Below are 16751 nucleotides of genomic sequence, written 5' to 3'. Positions count from 1 at the left end.
ACTAAAATATAATTGTTTTATTGAAGAAAATTTAAAAATAGAATATCGATATTTTATTTTGATAAGTACATATTTGTACTTATTATTATTAAAATAAAATATCAGAAAACTATTTTTAATCTTTTTATAAAATTTTCTTAATATTTTTTAATGAAATTTCGAAATATTGTTTCTAATGTTTGATATCAATATTAATAACAATGTAAAATATCGAAAGGAACATGAAATTATAAAATTAATCGATATACGTTTTTTTAGCTTTTTATAAAATTTACCAAATATCGACAATTCTATTAAAAATATATCGAAATATCGAATATTGTAACAATTAGAATATTTTTGGTAATTATCGATATCGATATAAATAACATTATCGAAGATCAAATGGATGTTAAAGTATTGAAACAATATATCGATACTTTGATAATACAATATCGAAATACTTTTACTAACGTTAGAAATAAATAATTATCAAAATGTCAAATATCGAAATGAATATGATGAATAATCAATATTAAATATCGAAATAATATTTATTATTAAGCTTGAATATTTTCTTTAACAAAATATCGATATTTGGATTAAATAACATCGGAATATCTTTGCCATATTATGTTTTGGTACGAATATTTCCTCCTGAATATATGATTATAGATATATTACATTGGAGTGTATATTATAAATATTTCTTTTATCTATATATACTTTTAAGGTGCGTCCTTTTTTTTTTTTTTTTTTTTAGAAACCGATATTTTGATATTATCGAAGGAGAATATCGATATTCCGATATAATCGGGTACTCGATATCGATATCAAAATATCGGATTTTGGAGACAAAATATCGATATTTCGCTAATATCGATATCGATATCCCATCCCTACTTTCAAGGTTAGACCATAATTAATCTAAATCGAGTTCAAAATATTATTTTCTATTCATCTAACTAATGTTCTTTTGTAGACTTACAACAACAACAAACAAGTCCCTGATTCCGCAAGTACAGCCACTGCCATGTTCACCGGAGTCAAGACCAACCAGAACATGCTGGGCTTGGACGCAACGGTCAACGAATTCGACTGCGATTCCAGTCTGCGAGAGGAGTTTAGGTTGAAGTCTATTGGCCGACTGGCGCAAGAAGCTGGCAAATCTACTGGTAATATTTTTTGATTAATATTATTGCCGTTTAAAATTTAGACATACACTTTATGACCATCTTAATATTGCTCAATCACTCCTTTTTCCATTACCTTTTTAATATATAGTGGAGGATTATCCTACAGGATACAGCCTTATTCAAACCAGAGAGGGAATATTAATAGTACAAGAGCCCAAGAGGAGAAAAAAGGCAGTTATCTCACCCCAATTTTTTATAAATTTAAAGAAAACTATATATAATTACTAGCCAAAATTTTTCATTCGGTGCTCTATATCTTAAAAAGTAGGAACAATACAAGAAAACCTAAGAGAACGTCATTTAAAGAAGAGTAAATTCGCTGAAACATGAGCCCTAATAAAGTTACTAACGTTAAATAGTTTTCGAGATATAGCTTTTTAAAAAGTAACGTTTCAGAAAAATGTTGTATGGGACGTACTGAAAGATCAGAAATTAGTGAATTTATTTTGAAAATTTCATATCTCAAAGCCATTTGACATACAGATGTCTATTAGCACTCAGATTAAAGCTGGTGTAATCAGCTATAAAGTAGTTTATGATGTTTATCTTCGTAGGAGTAATTGTTTTCATGAAATTTGCTAAAATAAATTGATTTATAGTTGTTCGGAAAAAATTTCATTTGCCAAATTTATATTCATATGTCAATATCATAAAAACTACAAACCCTACGAAGATAAGTATCATGAACTACTTTATAGAAAGTTAAATTTCCTTTATTTTGAGTGTTGGCAGACATATGTGCGTCTTATGGATCTAGAGATATATTTTTTCAAAAATCCAACATTTTATACGAACAACTAGAAACTAAAATTTTATGAGTTTATTTTGTCAAATATCATACAAGCTACTACTCCTACAAAGAAAAACATAATAAACTTTTTTGTAGTAAATTTAACTAGCTTCAATCTGAACGCTGGCAAACATCTATACGTCCAATGGTTTCTGAAATGAAATTTTTCATAAATCAAACTTATTGTCCGAACGACTATAAATCAATTTATTTTAGCAAATATCATGAAAACTACTATTCCTACGAAGATAAAGACCATAAACTTCTTTATAGTCCATTAAACTAAATTAATTTGAGTGCTAATAGACATCTGTACGTCACATAGTTCCTGAGATATAGAATTCTCAAAATAAATTAACTAACTACTAATCTTTCAGTAGATTTTTAAGAAATTTTGCTTTTTAAAAAGCTATCTCTCGAGAACTATTGGACATAAAATAGCTCTTTTAGGGCTAAAATTTCAGAAAATTTACTCTTCTTTAAATAATGTTCTCTTCGATTTTCTAGTGTTGTTGTTAGTTTTTATGATATAGAGCTCCGAATGAAAAATTAATGTTTTTTTAAGTTTTTGAAACAGCCGTTTTTTATTCCCCCTACCTATACTTGGCAGACTCATCAGTTTTGACTATTAATTATACATAGCTTTCATTAAAGTAATCAAAAATTGATTGGTGAGATAACTGCATTTTTTCTCCTCTTGGGCTCTTGTACTATGAGGGATGAGGACATCATGGGTAATGCCACCGACAGGGAGTATCATGAAAAAATGACAATCTCGGCGAAATTAAGTTCTCGGACTACTTAACGGGGTTTCACAATTTTGAGGTATCAAGGGAACGAATGTTGAAAACTATTGGAATTCATGTCCTCACTGAGGAGCAGTTTCCCCAGTTAGTGAGTCAAGAGAACTTGGCGTGTTTCAAGGAAGACAGGGGTGCTCACTTCAACCTTGGAGCTTGAAGAAGAAGGAGGGATCCAGAGCTAGGAAGACCCCCGAAGATGGAAGCATCCTTCTAACAGGAATTCAGGAAGATATGTTTACCTGAAAAACTATATGATGTACATTGTGTATTTGCAATAGTGCGTTATTACGCAGTTACACGAAACACCCCATTACAGCAAAAGCCCGTATTGTCCAAACGGCAGAGTAAATTAACATCGCATTTTTTCTTGATCTCATCGCATACAAAATTTCGAATTTCCACCAAAACCTTACTCATCGTTCTAATCCTCTAGCACAATCCCAATCCATCCCCAGCTATCTTTATAATCTTCCTCGTAGGTTATAAAGGCATTAGTCTCGAAACTTATTGTGAATTGGCTAATGGAGTTCTGGAGTCTTCAACTCTCATTTCCTGAGCTTCTTTAGTGTTGCTCAGTCTCCATTGGCTTTTAATACCAGTGACGTGGGTAAGAGAGAAGAGCTGGGATCCTAGAATCCTGCTATGTCATCAAAATGTATATAGGTATGAATGTGTTCAAGATAATTTACTTAGTTTTATATTTTTCTTAAGTTCTTTACTTATTTTCCTATTATTTAATTAATTTATCTAACTTGGTTTTTCATATATATCTAATTATATTTCGTTTTACTTTCTAAGGTATCGTGACTACAACTCGCATTACCCACGCAACCCCTGCCGCGATGTACGCCAAATCCGCTCACAGGGATTGGGAGTGTGATAATTCCATTCCTGCCTCAGCGTCCAAGTGCAAGGATATCGGTAGGCAGCTCATAGAGGATCTTCCTGGAAAGGATTTCAATGTAAGGGATTATTCACTATTTTTTAATAGATCATTGTAATAAAACTTGTTAATTGTAAGTTGTAATTGCTTAAGATAAATTATAACACTATACCGTAGAGTGGGAAGAGATTGTTAATATGGGGTGAGAATAGGCCAACACAGACTTCAGCTAATAAATACTCTAATAAAAAATATTGATATGTCTAAAAAAAATATAATTTCAGAGAAATAATAATTTAAATAAAAATTAACTAGGAACGGTCTTGTTTCAAAGAAAGAAATGTTAAACTAAATCTGAATCGATGTAAACTACATAGGAGAAAAAAGGATGGGATAATATAGACACTCCAGGATGGGAATGAGTTTCCAAAAATTAAAAAATTATTCCCACCAACCCTAACCACTTAAAAACCACTATTTCAAAATAAAAAGTTAGAATGTATACTTATCTTGAAGTAAACAAGAATAAAAAGACAGGAAACTGCACGTTGATAACGCTTACTTGATAAATGGTCTAAACTTAACAAAAGACTGATCTAGATGACTATTATAAGGCCCATCTGGACATACGGAGTTGAGCTTTGGGGCTCCACTAAACCTTCGGATTCCTCTCGTATCCAATCCTTACAATCCAAAATCCTCAATGCTGCTCACTTCCCTAATAAAATCATCCATAAAGACCTTACTGATCTATATTTAACCAATTTAGCTCGAACCAGATATCAATCCTTCCATTATAAACTCTCTAATCTCCAAAACCCTCTAGTTTCTAATCTTGCTTCCAGTTCCTTTCCTGACAATCCTCCGAGTCGCCTGAAAAGAAGATGGTCACGAGACCTGATAATGTAAAATGTCATTAGAGTGCTACCAATGGGTATACAGTCTAAACTTCCAATCCATTACAAAAGACTGATTTACATGACTATTATAAGACCTATCTGGACATACGGAGTTGAGCTTTGGGGCTCCACTAAACCTTCGGATTCCTCTCGTATCCAATTCTTACGGTCCAAAATCCTTTGTAAAATCCTCAATGCTCCAAAACTTTCTAGCCTTGCTTCCTCTTCCATTCCTGACAATCCCCCGAGTCGCCTGAAAAGAAAGATGGCCTCGAGACCTTCTAATGCTCTAATAATCTTATTATAGTGTTTCCAATAGGTAGTTTCTCTACATGCCTTTATCATACCATTATGATCTAACATCAAATTTACTAGATGCATTTTTATCTAAATACAGTTATAAATGGCAATAAATAAATGTTCAGGTTATTATGGGAGGTGGCAGACAGATCTTGAAGACAAACTCAACCGATCTGCCAGAGGACCCGATCGTAATGAAGAAGTCCTGCGTACGAACAGATGGCAGCAATTTGATAAAAGAATGGGCTGATGATAAAGCAGCACGGGGTTTAAGATATGCCGTGGCTGAAAACACAAAAGGTCTCAGAGATGTTGACGTAGAGAAGACCGACTATCTCTTAGGTAAATAATTAATTATGTTGTAAATAGTTTAGGGCTTCCTTGTAATGCATAAGAGGTCGCAGGACATCTGTGAGATGCCACTTATATCGGCTATAGTGCAGGAGATTTATTTAAATATTATAGCAATTCGATTAAATATAAAATTATAAATATGAAAGGAAAATGGCTTGGGTGCAGTCAAAATAACTCAAACAAAAATAAGCCATGTTTTCCAACGATGCCCATATTTTACACCACACCTCAATAGCTTGGGACTAAGCCAAGATATCTCAAAAACCATTGGAGACGATGATAAGGCAATAGAATTGGTGTTCCAGTTTTTAAAATCACAAAATTTACTTACAAAAATATAACTTGATCGGAAGAAAAAAAAAATAATAAAAAATAAAAATAAAAAAAAACAAAATTGAAAATAAATAAAATTTAACGAATATTAGCAAAATTAAATAAAATATAAATGGCGTTGATGACCAATGAAGTTTGGCGCCACTAAACAACCAAACAAACAAACAAACTCAAATAGTAATAAAACTATCTATTATGAGCCGACGTTTCATCCCACTTGCTAGGGCTTCATAATTGCTGAAAAAGATACAAACAATTTAAATAATATAACAGGGTAAGAGAGTATTTAACATGAAATAAAAGTAAACTAAGGCTTGGGTAAAAATGATTATGTAAAAATTTATATAAAATTGAACATAGAAAATAAAATTTAGGTGTACAGCGAAAAGTATTAATAAACAAGAATTACAAAAGGTATTAGAAGATAAATGAAAACAAAGGGATTGTGAGCAGCCCTATTTAAATTCATGTTAAATGTTAAATGCATAAGAGCTACTAGGGTTTTTTTTTATAACCTTTCCTTCCAAAACCTCATGTTATTGTTTACTTCTGAGTTTTGATTAAAGTAATTTATTACAACATGCCTAAAGTGAGTGAAAAGTAGGAGTTGTGTTAAAGTTTGGCCACTGAGTGCCTTTTTGATCTTCTAACTTGTGAGGAAGAGAATCAAGATGAGCTAATTGACAAGTGTCATTACATTATTATTATTATTGTCATCCATTGCTTTATTAGTTTTAAAAACATCCAAAACAATACTAACGCAATAAAAATACAAACTACGAGCAAGTAACCTAACACAACAAACAAAACAAAACAGTGACGAGTTCAGCTGGTCTGTTGCGTGACGTCATTCTTCATTTCACGGACCTAGTAACAGACTTTTAACTATGTTATATGTTATATCGTTTTAAAAAAAATTCTCCATTTAGCACGCTTTAAAATGTTAAATTAAAGATCATGATACCCCTAATATATACTCATGGACAATGGTATGTGACAGTCAAGAGGCAAAGACGGTTAAAAAATATTAAACTATATTAAAAAAAAAATACAATCTGAACTACAGATTATATGTTAATTATAGCTATACAATCTGGAATACAGACTACATGTTAATTACAGCTATACAATCTGAACTACAAAATACATGTTAATTACATCTATACAATCTGAACTACAATACATGTTAATTACAGCTATACAATCTGAACTACAAAATACATGTTAATTACAGCTATACAATCTGAACTACACAATACATGTTAATTACAGCTATACAATCTGAACTACACAATACATGTTAATTACAGCTATACAATCTGAACTATACAATACATTTTAATTACAGCTATACAATCTGAACTACACAATACATGTTAATTACAGCTATACAATCTGAACTACAGAATACATGTTAATTACAGCTATACAATCTGAACTACAGAATACATGTTAATTACAGCTATACAATCTGAGTAACGAGTAGTATTAAATGAACATTTATATTATTTGTTATTACTAAATTATCATGTAAAAGTTGTTTGATTGACTGAATTAAATTAATTTTTTTCAAAGGTATATTCGCCAACGATCACATGGCCTACGAGTACAAACGAGATACTTCAGATGCAGGGATGCCCTCTTTAAAAGAGATGACCATTACAGCACTCAATATACTTAAGAAAAATGATAATGGATTCCTTCTTATGGTGAGTTGAAATTTAAATTAAATGGTGAATATTTTTTTTAATTTTCATTTAGTTGCAAGCCGATTTCCTCTCTTATTTGAGTCTTTGCGAGCCTTTTCATGTCATCTAGGTTACTTCCTAGGACCACAATGTCATATTTAGATGTTCCCTAATTTACATAATTATAATAAACATTTAAGAATTATTGTCTGAATCACCATAGCAAATATTAATTGGTTCGATAAAGTATTATCAACATTTCTTGTGTGTAGTTCTTATTTCTAACTCTTCTAAAAATAGTAAATTAAATACTATTAAATACTTAGTAAAAACAAAACAAAAAAACTATACCGCTACTCCACATACACGGTCAGGGGTGCAGTACTTTGTAAGGAAGTACTGTCACTAGACCAACTGTTGTGCAAGGAGGTGATTTGGTCAGAATCAAGTTCGACCACCATTTTTACACAATGAAGGGTACCTACTTTACGAGGCTGGATGGACCCCGGAGGGTTCCTGAACCCAAAGGGCTGAATCGACGGCTACAGGTAACAGATAATAATCATCTGCTGAGTTAGTGGTCCATTGCCGTACCAATGAGCTACCCACTCCAACAAATACTTATTACATTTTAAAAATATTCTGTTATCTTCATTACTTATGGCTTTTAGATTAAATATTTATTTCTCTTTCAAGTTGTACATTCTTATATGGTATATTATTTTTAAAAATGAACCTCGACTAAGAAAAAAACATCAAAATTTAAATTTAAATGCTCTTATTATTTCTTTGTCCATGATAAATACCTACACCTCCTCTTCTGAAATTCAAAATAACAAAACGAGAAATAATTGATTATTAAAAGATATAGTTAGACTTCATTTATAATATTTATTTTACAATGATGATTAATAATATATTTCTTTAAATTTAACAGGTCGAAGGAGGTTTGATCGATAAAGCGCATCATATTGGCAAAGCGCGAGTCTCTTTGGTTGAAGTTTTAGGTTTCAACGATGCAATTAATGCGACCATGAAACTGCTGCAAGAGAATGGAATAGAAGGAGAAACTTTGGTCGTAGTGACCAGCGACCATTCTCACACCCTCACTATCAGTGGTTACCCGACCAGAGGCAACAGTATCCTTGGTAAGCTTTAATCAAAATAAATTTGGTACTTGTGAAGAAAGAGAGCGATACGAAGCGCTCCTGGAAATCATTATGTGAACCACTACCTGCCAGTTGTAAACTTTCTTGGGTGCTTATTTGTTTATTTTCCTTTAAAAAATGTTCTTATTTTACTGAATTATAATTTCTGGATTAGTTTTTATATTATTTGTGATAGTTCTTGTTAATGTTTCGGTCAGGAAAGATGATAATTTGGAAAATGCTTTCTTTATTTTAGGAACCGACCTCAACTGATATATAATAGTTATTCTTACAATAAAGAAAATCCAATTTATTTTAGAAGACTAAAACCAGGATTAATGCAAGACATTCAGTTATCAACCCTGTATTAATGTATTTTATTGTTTTTTTTTCTTAAGTTATTTATTATGAAGTGTAGATAGTTAAGTACTATCTACGTAGACCGTAGATTTATAAGTGGAGAAGATGAGGGAGGGGGGGGGGAGTAAGTGTGGTCAGTAAAAACACAAATAAACAAAAAAATATTTATTCTATAAAACAAAAAGAGATAAAACCATCATTCAGAGAAAGATAAAATTGAAAAGATATAATAAACTAACAAATTTGGAAATGTACATAACAATGAACTACTTACTTATAAATATCTTCTTACCTATATAATATTATATTTCATCTTTCATTGTATCAATCTACTACTGTCTAATTTCATGATTATTGTTCAACTCTTTTTTATTTTCAATTCATGTAATGTATATTTCCAAATTTGTTAGTTTATGATTTCTTTTTAATTTTATCTTTTTCTGAATGATGGTTGTTATCTCTTCTTGTTTTATATCGCTGGTGAAGGTCTGAAACTCAGGTCGAAACGTCGGCACGAACAAATATTTTTTTGTTAGTTGAAAACTATTTTTATTTATTTTTTTTTACCGCAACCCTGACCATCTTCATATTTTAGATTATACGATAAAAACTATTTATATATATAATTAGTTGTTTTTACTTCCACTTTCCTATATATGGAATATACAGTTAGAGGAAGTATTACGATCCTATTTTTATTTAATTAGAAAATAAAAGTCAAATTCTTTTATAGTTTACATGAATACGGCTAAGTATTCCAAATTCATCAAAGTTAAAAGGAAGTCATTTTAAAATTTGGAATTCAAATCATGTGAAACGATTTTAAAGTGAAGAAAACCTAGATATAATTAAAGTACATTTAATAGTAAAAATTGAAATAACGTAAAATGCAATTTCATGAAGTCCGGACCTAAATTCCTATAACTACAAACAGCATTGACTTTATAAAACAAATAAGACTTTATAGAGAAAAAAAACAACATAAAATTATCAGTAGTTCTTACAACGTCCACCAGGAGCAGTTCGTACCGCCCCGGTTCTTTACAAGTACCTAAGTTTTCAAATAAGCTTAAAAAGATAAGGCCTATTTATTTATTTATTTTTTATATTTCCTTCGCAGGATTAGCAGATGTGTCCAAAGTAGACGGTATGCCATACACTACACTGGGCTACGCAAACTCTGGCAAAGAAAATTACCACTACGCTGTATTAAATGGATCGGTTGTTCGTGAGGATCCTTCAAAGGTGGATACCAAATCCTTCGAGTACGGAGCACAAGCGGCCGTTCTTCAAGACGAAAACAAACATGGCGGGAACGATGTATTCGTATATGCTAAAGGTAAGAATACGTGATCAAGTTTATTACTAAAATAAAACCAAGAGTTCACAAGATGAGGTAGCTAATACAATTTATATTAACGATGGTGTTTTACAAATAAATAATAATTTTCAATTCTCGGTTTACAAGAAAAAGCTTATTTTAAAAAAAAGAAGTTTATTTTAATTTTTAGTCACCGGAAAGACAGAAAACTGCTCGTCAATTCTGAATTTTAAAAAGCTTACTGGACAAATGTTTTAAACTTCCAAAGGGTGGTAAAAATAAAGAAAGAAAAAACTGTCACATTTCGTTAAAAAATTTATATTGTATAATTTAAAATAATAAAATGAAAAAAATAGAATATTTATGTAAATTAAATTTAAAAAAAATAACTATTACACAATTAATAATCAGGTTAAACAAAATAAAATAAACCAGATATAAATTAAAGTTAGACTTTTGATTAAGTCTAGGCAATAGCGCTTATTCATTTTTCTTTCCTCAGTCTGTGGTGTACCTCAGGGTAGTATTCTTGGTTCTATCTTTTATACAGTTTTTACAGCTAACATCCTAACACTATCCTCACTACGTATACGGATGACTCATATCTATTGCCTGTGAATAATGGCCTTTCCATGGTATCCCTGACCCTTCAATCCATCCTTGAACAATGGTGTCAAAACTAGAGGGTTAATTTTTTTTTATTTAATATATTATATTGTAATTTATAATTGTACATTATAATACATTCAGTAAATTTGATCTCAGTTATGATGGAGGGAAGCAGGCGTGTAGAGAACTACCCATTGGTAGCTCTCTAATGACGATTTTACAGTAGCAGGTCTCGTGATCATCTTCTTTCTAGAGGCCTCGGAAAATTGTCGGGAATGGAAGAGGGTACGATTTTGAAATCTAGTGGGTTTGGGTGGTTAGGGAGCTTATAATGCAAGGAATGATATCTGGTTCTGTCTAGATCGGTAACAAATGGAACATTAAGGTCTTTATGTATGATTTAAGTTGTGACAAAGTAAGGAGCATTGAGGATTTTACGAAGTGTACCTCCCTACACCAGTGGACTGAGAATACAGGGATTGTGGTTTACGTGAAATAATCTATCAATGCGAAAGGAACGAATGATGAGAAAGTATATGTAGGGGGTAGCAATTTACGGAGTTTGTAAAGCAGTTCCGGGCTCCATACTCGATCGAAAACAGAAGGTTAAAATATATGCTAATATATCCCACTGTCACATTTACCCTTTGTCAACCAATAACTTCCTGCCACACAGTATTTTTTAATAATATCCCACTTAATTCTGCACAGAACTGCATCTGGACAAACGACTGACTTAGGATACTCATAAAAGACAGGAAACTGATTATTATTTTTTTTTCCAGGACCTTTCGCTCACCTGTTCCACAATATGCACGAACAGAACTACATAACAGCTGTAATAAAATATGCAGCCAGACTCGGAGAGTTCCAGGATATCGATAAAGAACCTTCCTCTTCATCTTTCCTCCAGCCTTCTTCGGCCACCGTCATCATGTCTTTGACCATCGTCATCTCTCTTTTAAACTTAAATAAATTTAATATATCTTAACATAAATATAAATTCATAATAAATATTTACATTATTGTAAATTAATAGTGAATTACACTATCCAGTATTTATGAAGTACTGAAGGAAAAAACCAAAGACTGTGATAATTTTGCTGATTACATTTTGTAATCTCTGTTATGATTCCTATAATGAAAAATATAAAGCACGTAAACCAATTAAGGTCCATCTTATTTTAATGTTTTTTGTTTTTCTTATACTACTTGTTATTATTGGAAGATCATTGATTGAACATGTATGACATATAAGAGGAAGATGGTCTGGGTGTGAAAATAACTCGAATAGTAATTAAAGTATTTATAGTGAACCAACGTTTCGCCCCACTTTTCAGGGCTAAAAAAGTTATAAAAAACTTATATAATGTAACGAAGTAGAGAATTATTATTATTATGGCATTACACTGCCTGCAAGAACCAGGGCCTCCTCCACAACAGCTAACCAGTCTACACGGTCCCTTGCTTTCTCCTTCCATCTGCCAACCTTCAAGAGCTTCAAATCCTCCTCCACATCGTCCAGCTATATGATCCAGGGACGTCCTCTTTTTCGTTTTCCATCTGGTTTGACATAAGCCATCTTTTTGGGTAACCTTTGGTCGAGGATCCTCCCAACGTGTCCTTACCATCTTATTCTTGCTCATTGGACTAAAGCCACGATGCTGAGTTCCACGAAGAGATCCATTAGTTCTTAATTCCTTCTTCTCCAAGACCCCTCTCCATATCCTTCTCAATACCTTTATCTCCAAAGAGTTGAGCATTTGCTCTGCTTTTCTTGTCAAGGGCCACGTTCCTCCCCCAGACTACTGGCCTTACGATGGTTTTGTATCTAAGTATTTTCATTCTTTTAGAGAGAGCCCTAAATTTCAATATTTTTTTGCAGTAAAATTATCATGGCCTTTATTTCGCTCTCTGCTTTGTTGTCATCTGTAACCAGGCTTCCCAGGTACTTAAACTGGTTCATAGAACTGAAGCTATGGTCTTTGAACGCCACTTTCCTAAAAGTAAGAAAATAAATAACATAATATAAAAGTTCCTCTGACTATTCGCCTCAGGAGGGAGTTCTGGAAACTCTGCAGTTTGGAGAGCGTAGTCTTGTAGAGGTGTCGCATGAGTGGTGCACCATGGAGCAGCGTTGGATGTATGATGGCCTTGTATATCTTGAGTTTCAGGCATAGCGCGATCTGTTGTGAATTAAGCAAGTGGTAGAGCCTATGCGACTTCTGCCGGGCCAGCTTTAGTCTCTCCCTGGCGTGGCTGAAGAAGGTGAGGTGCCTGTCGAGTGTCACCACGACAGGTAGAGGATGTTGTTGAAGATATTCCGACCCTCGCCATCCACGACGAACCGCTAGGGTAGCCTGCTCTTCTCGCCCTTCTGAAATGACATTATGATGGCATCCGTCTTAGCTGGGCTAACTCTTATGCCTTCTTGAGGGCAGCTACAATGGTGGCTTGTGCATGGTGGAGGGCCAGTTCAGCCCTCATGCTGGAGGCGTAGACTCCAATGTCGTGGAATATCATTGCGTAGAAGTAAATTAAAGAAAATAAAAAATTATATGTACAGTGAAAAAGTATAAATAAACGAGAATTACAAAAAAGTATTTGAGGGAAATGTTAGTTATAAAATTTAAGAATGGAAAAATTCCCTGATATTTTTATATTTCTCAATTATTTACTTTTTATTTGTAATTATTTCCGTTTTCTTTAATTGTCTAATACTTTTTTATAATTTTGTTTATTTATACTTTTCACTGTACATCTTAGATTTATTTTGATTAATATACTTTTTTTAATTTTTATATAAACTTTCGCATAGTTTTAGTCATGTCATAGATTACTTTTATTTTATGTTATCTATTCTCTTTGTTACATTATTTTAGTTGTTTGTATCTTTTTCAACCTTGACGAAGACCTGGTAGTGTGTGCAAACAATGGCTCATTTTGAATAGTTTAATTAATATTTGAGTTGTTTTGACCGCAATCTGACCATATTTCTTCTATACACTTGTGTTTTATGTTACGTATTTTAAAGTTTTATTGATATTAAATTTAAAAAAATAAATAAAATTTAATAATTTTTAATTTCAAACATAACTCTAGGTACAGTAGAATATTTCTTAACAGATGCCCTGCTATAACGGAAAACCCTTTTGAGAGCATTCTTGGTAAGCTATAGATATACCTTAAGTAACAAACATATTAAGATATAAAAATGACCGATGGACCTTATTTGGCTTAAGTATCTTATTTGAAGAAACTTTATATTTAGTTGTTAAATTTATTGTCTTTTTATTTATTTGATTGTTAAAAAAAAATCGAATAAAAGTGTTTTGTTAAAAAGATTTTCTTTTATTCATTTATTATCCTTATTATATACAAACGAGGATGACCCTGAGCTTTGTTGAACTAATGTATTTATCATTAGGGGTATTTATGATCTTTAGTTTGACATAGTAGCGTGTTAAGTAGACAAACTTGTGTTAAATGGAGAAATACTTCCTTCTTTTATCCTGTTAAAATGATATTACATATAACATGGTTGAGAGTCTGTTACTAGGTTTGCTAAATGGAGAATGACGTCACGCAACAGACCAACTGTGCTGTGTTGGGTTATGTTACTTGCTCGTAGTTTGTGTTTTGATTGTGTATTAATATTGGTTTGGATGTTTTTAAATCTAATGAAGCAATGGATGACAGTAATAGTAATGTAATTATAGTTGTCAATTAGCTCAACTTGATTCTCTTCCCCACAAGTTATTAGATCAAAAAGACACTCAATAACCAAACTTTCACACAACTTCCATTTTTCACTCAATTTGGGCATGTTATAATTAAAATTTAGAAGTGAACAATAACAAGAAGTTTTGAAAGGAAAGGTTATAAAACAAGTTGCTCAGAAAATCCGCTAGGAGCTCTTATGGATTTAACATGACTTTAAATAGGGCTGCTCACAATCTTATACTTGTAACATTTAACATGTTGAAACCTTTTACATTTAACACAACATCATGAATACCCCTATTATAAAATAAATAAAAATTAATATTAATAGAAACAACATACAAGTAGTATGTTAAAACTTTCATTAATGAACACAATTGTAATTTTTATCTCAGACAACACAATTTAATTGGACTAACTCATGCAACAATGCTGGATCAAAAACTTTGCCACTTGCCACAAATCCAAGACTTGTTCAAACGCTTGATAAAGAAAGGAAGTGTAGGTTTGTTGGTAGTTTGTGTATAAATAACAACTCTGTACACTCTGATGAACATATATTGATATGACATAATATAATAGTGATACACAATAATTTACATGACTTTGACCGTTCTCTTAGATAACCATACTGGGCAGGTTTTTCAGCACTCAGTGTTGCCAGAGCATTCAGTGTTGCCAGTCCCCTACAGAAGCAACGTTGGTATCCTCAGGCTTGTTTTGTTCTTTTGAATTTTTATGGCAATTATATTATTTTCATTACAAAAAAGAACCAAATAAAAATAGATGAAAAGAGAGAAAACGTAAATATCAGCAAAGTAGGTTGTAGATGATCAAAATTCATATAAATGGTACTACATGGTAGTCCCATCAAATCTTACCCCACCATCAAAAACCTGGGAATAACCTTTGTTCAAACACTTTCCTGGAAAAGCCATGTATCCAATATCGCCCCCCGTACCTTTTCAACTTTAAAACGTTTAAACTACCTCCGCCACCTATTTCCATTTGAAACTCGTAGTCATCTCCTAGTCACTTCTCTAATATTTCCTCATTTTGACTATTGCTGTACAGTATATGGGGGAGTCCCTGGGAATCTCGAGGCGAAATTAAAACGCTTGATAAATTGTTGTGTACGATTCATCTTTGGGATCCCTAGGGACGCCTCTGTTTCCCGTTTTTATGGAGAGTTGAAATGGTTTTATCCTTCCTACCGTCATAAGTATTTCCTGGCATCCTTCATCTTCCAGTTCATCCAATCCCGCCATCCTTCATACATCTCCGAGCTCCTTCAATTCAAATCCTCTATTCGTCCCCGCAATACCCGTTCCTGATCTTTTTTCAGATTTATACACAAGAGCCCACCGAACCGCTGCTTTCGATAGATCGTTCAATATCCGAACCTCATCCTTATGGAACTTCATCCCTTCTAACATCCGTCGCTCCAATACCCTCCCTACCTTTAAATTCCGCCTGTTCAATCACTTCTTATCCATTCAGACCCCATAAAATTGTAAATATGTATGTTAACTATTATATCATCTTTTTTATTTAGTCATTTTTTTATTTTTATTGTTCAACTGATAAAAGTGAGAAAGTAACCTATAATTATTTTTTATAATGACTGTTTCTATTTCTCTGTATTATTCTAAAGGGACTCGTCCCAGAATAAATAAAGTATTATTATATAAATTCAACTTACGTTCTAGAATTTTTATCATATTTTAATAATTTAATTACGAAGACATATAATATGTTCATAATTTTATATTTGTGCTATGTCAAATCAAAAATAATCTGCTAAAGTTAATTAACAAGATTTGAAATATTGAATTTACAACAAATCGATAGAACTTTAAAATATACAACCTCATACAAGTGTTAATTATTGTTCCAAAGTTTGGGGAAATTTTTTAATTAATTAACACACATAGATCACACATTTTCATCTGTAGGCAGTTCTTAAACAATGCAAATTTGAATCAAACGTATGGATGCAGCACAGATGCAGGTCGACCACAAATTCAGGCCAACTTATCCTAGCCAATCCAAATAACCTATCTACACGCTCGCGCATGCCAAAGTCACGGCATACGTGTAGAGGTTCTTTTGGTTATGCAAATTAATCAACTGATGATAATAATAATCGATCACGCTGCATACCAATATATCGATTAAAAGTACACCTTGATAGTACAGCAGTACAGATCTGATAACCTTGTCTACCCTTATCGGCGCGATCGTTTCATTTTAATGTACGCGACATATCACTGACTACATTGGCGAGGTTTGGACATGCACACTTGAAGATAAGTTTGTTGCCCTGACCTCAATCCCAGGGTTGAAACCAAAAAATTTTTGTCAT

The 16751-nt window shown here is 32.4% G+C and overlaps 1 protein-coding gene across 1 annotated transcript in view; it reads left to right on the top strand.

The window, feature by feature from the left end:
* Window positions 1–14008, top strand: part of LOC106678605 (alkaline phosphatase) — a 71935-nt gene extending 57927 nt beyond the window's left edge. The window contains exons 3-9 of the mRNA XM_014417204.2: window positions 962–1154; window positions 3567–3730; window positions 4976–5192; window positions 7113–7246; window positions 8163–8373; window positions 9854–10072; window positions 11449–14008. Coding sequence (XP_014272690.1) covers window positions 962–1154; window positions 3567–3730; window positions 4976–5192; window positions 7113–7246; window positions 8163–8373; window positions 9854–10072; window positions 11449–11654 — 1344 coding nt within the window. The 3' untranslated portion in view covers window positions 11655–14008. The remainder of the gene's footprint in view (window positions 1–961; window positions 1155–3566; window positions 3731–4975; window positions 5193–7112; window positions 7247–8162; window positions 8374–9853; window positions 10073–11448) is intronic.
* The last annotated feature ends 2743 nt before the right edge of the window (window positions 14009–16751 follow it).

Source organism: Halyomorpha halys, unplaced genomic scaffold (assembly GCF_000696795.3).
Source record: "Halyomorpha halys isolate HHAL.00 unplaced genomic scaffold, Hhal_1.1 Scaffold148.1, whole genome shotgun sequence".
In the NCBI taxonomy this organism is placed as follows: domain Eukaryota; kingdom Metazoa; phylum Arthropoda; class Insecta; order Hemiptera; family Pentatomidae; genus Halyomorpha; species Halyomorpha halys.
Note: the sequence above shows the minus strand (reverse complement) of the source record. Positions and strands in the feature narration are given on the sequence as shown.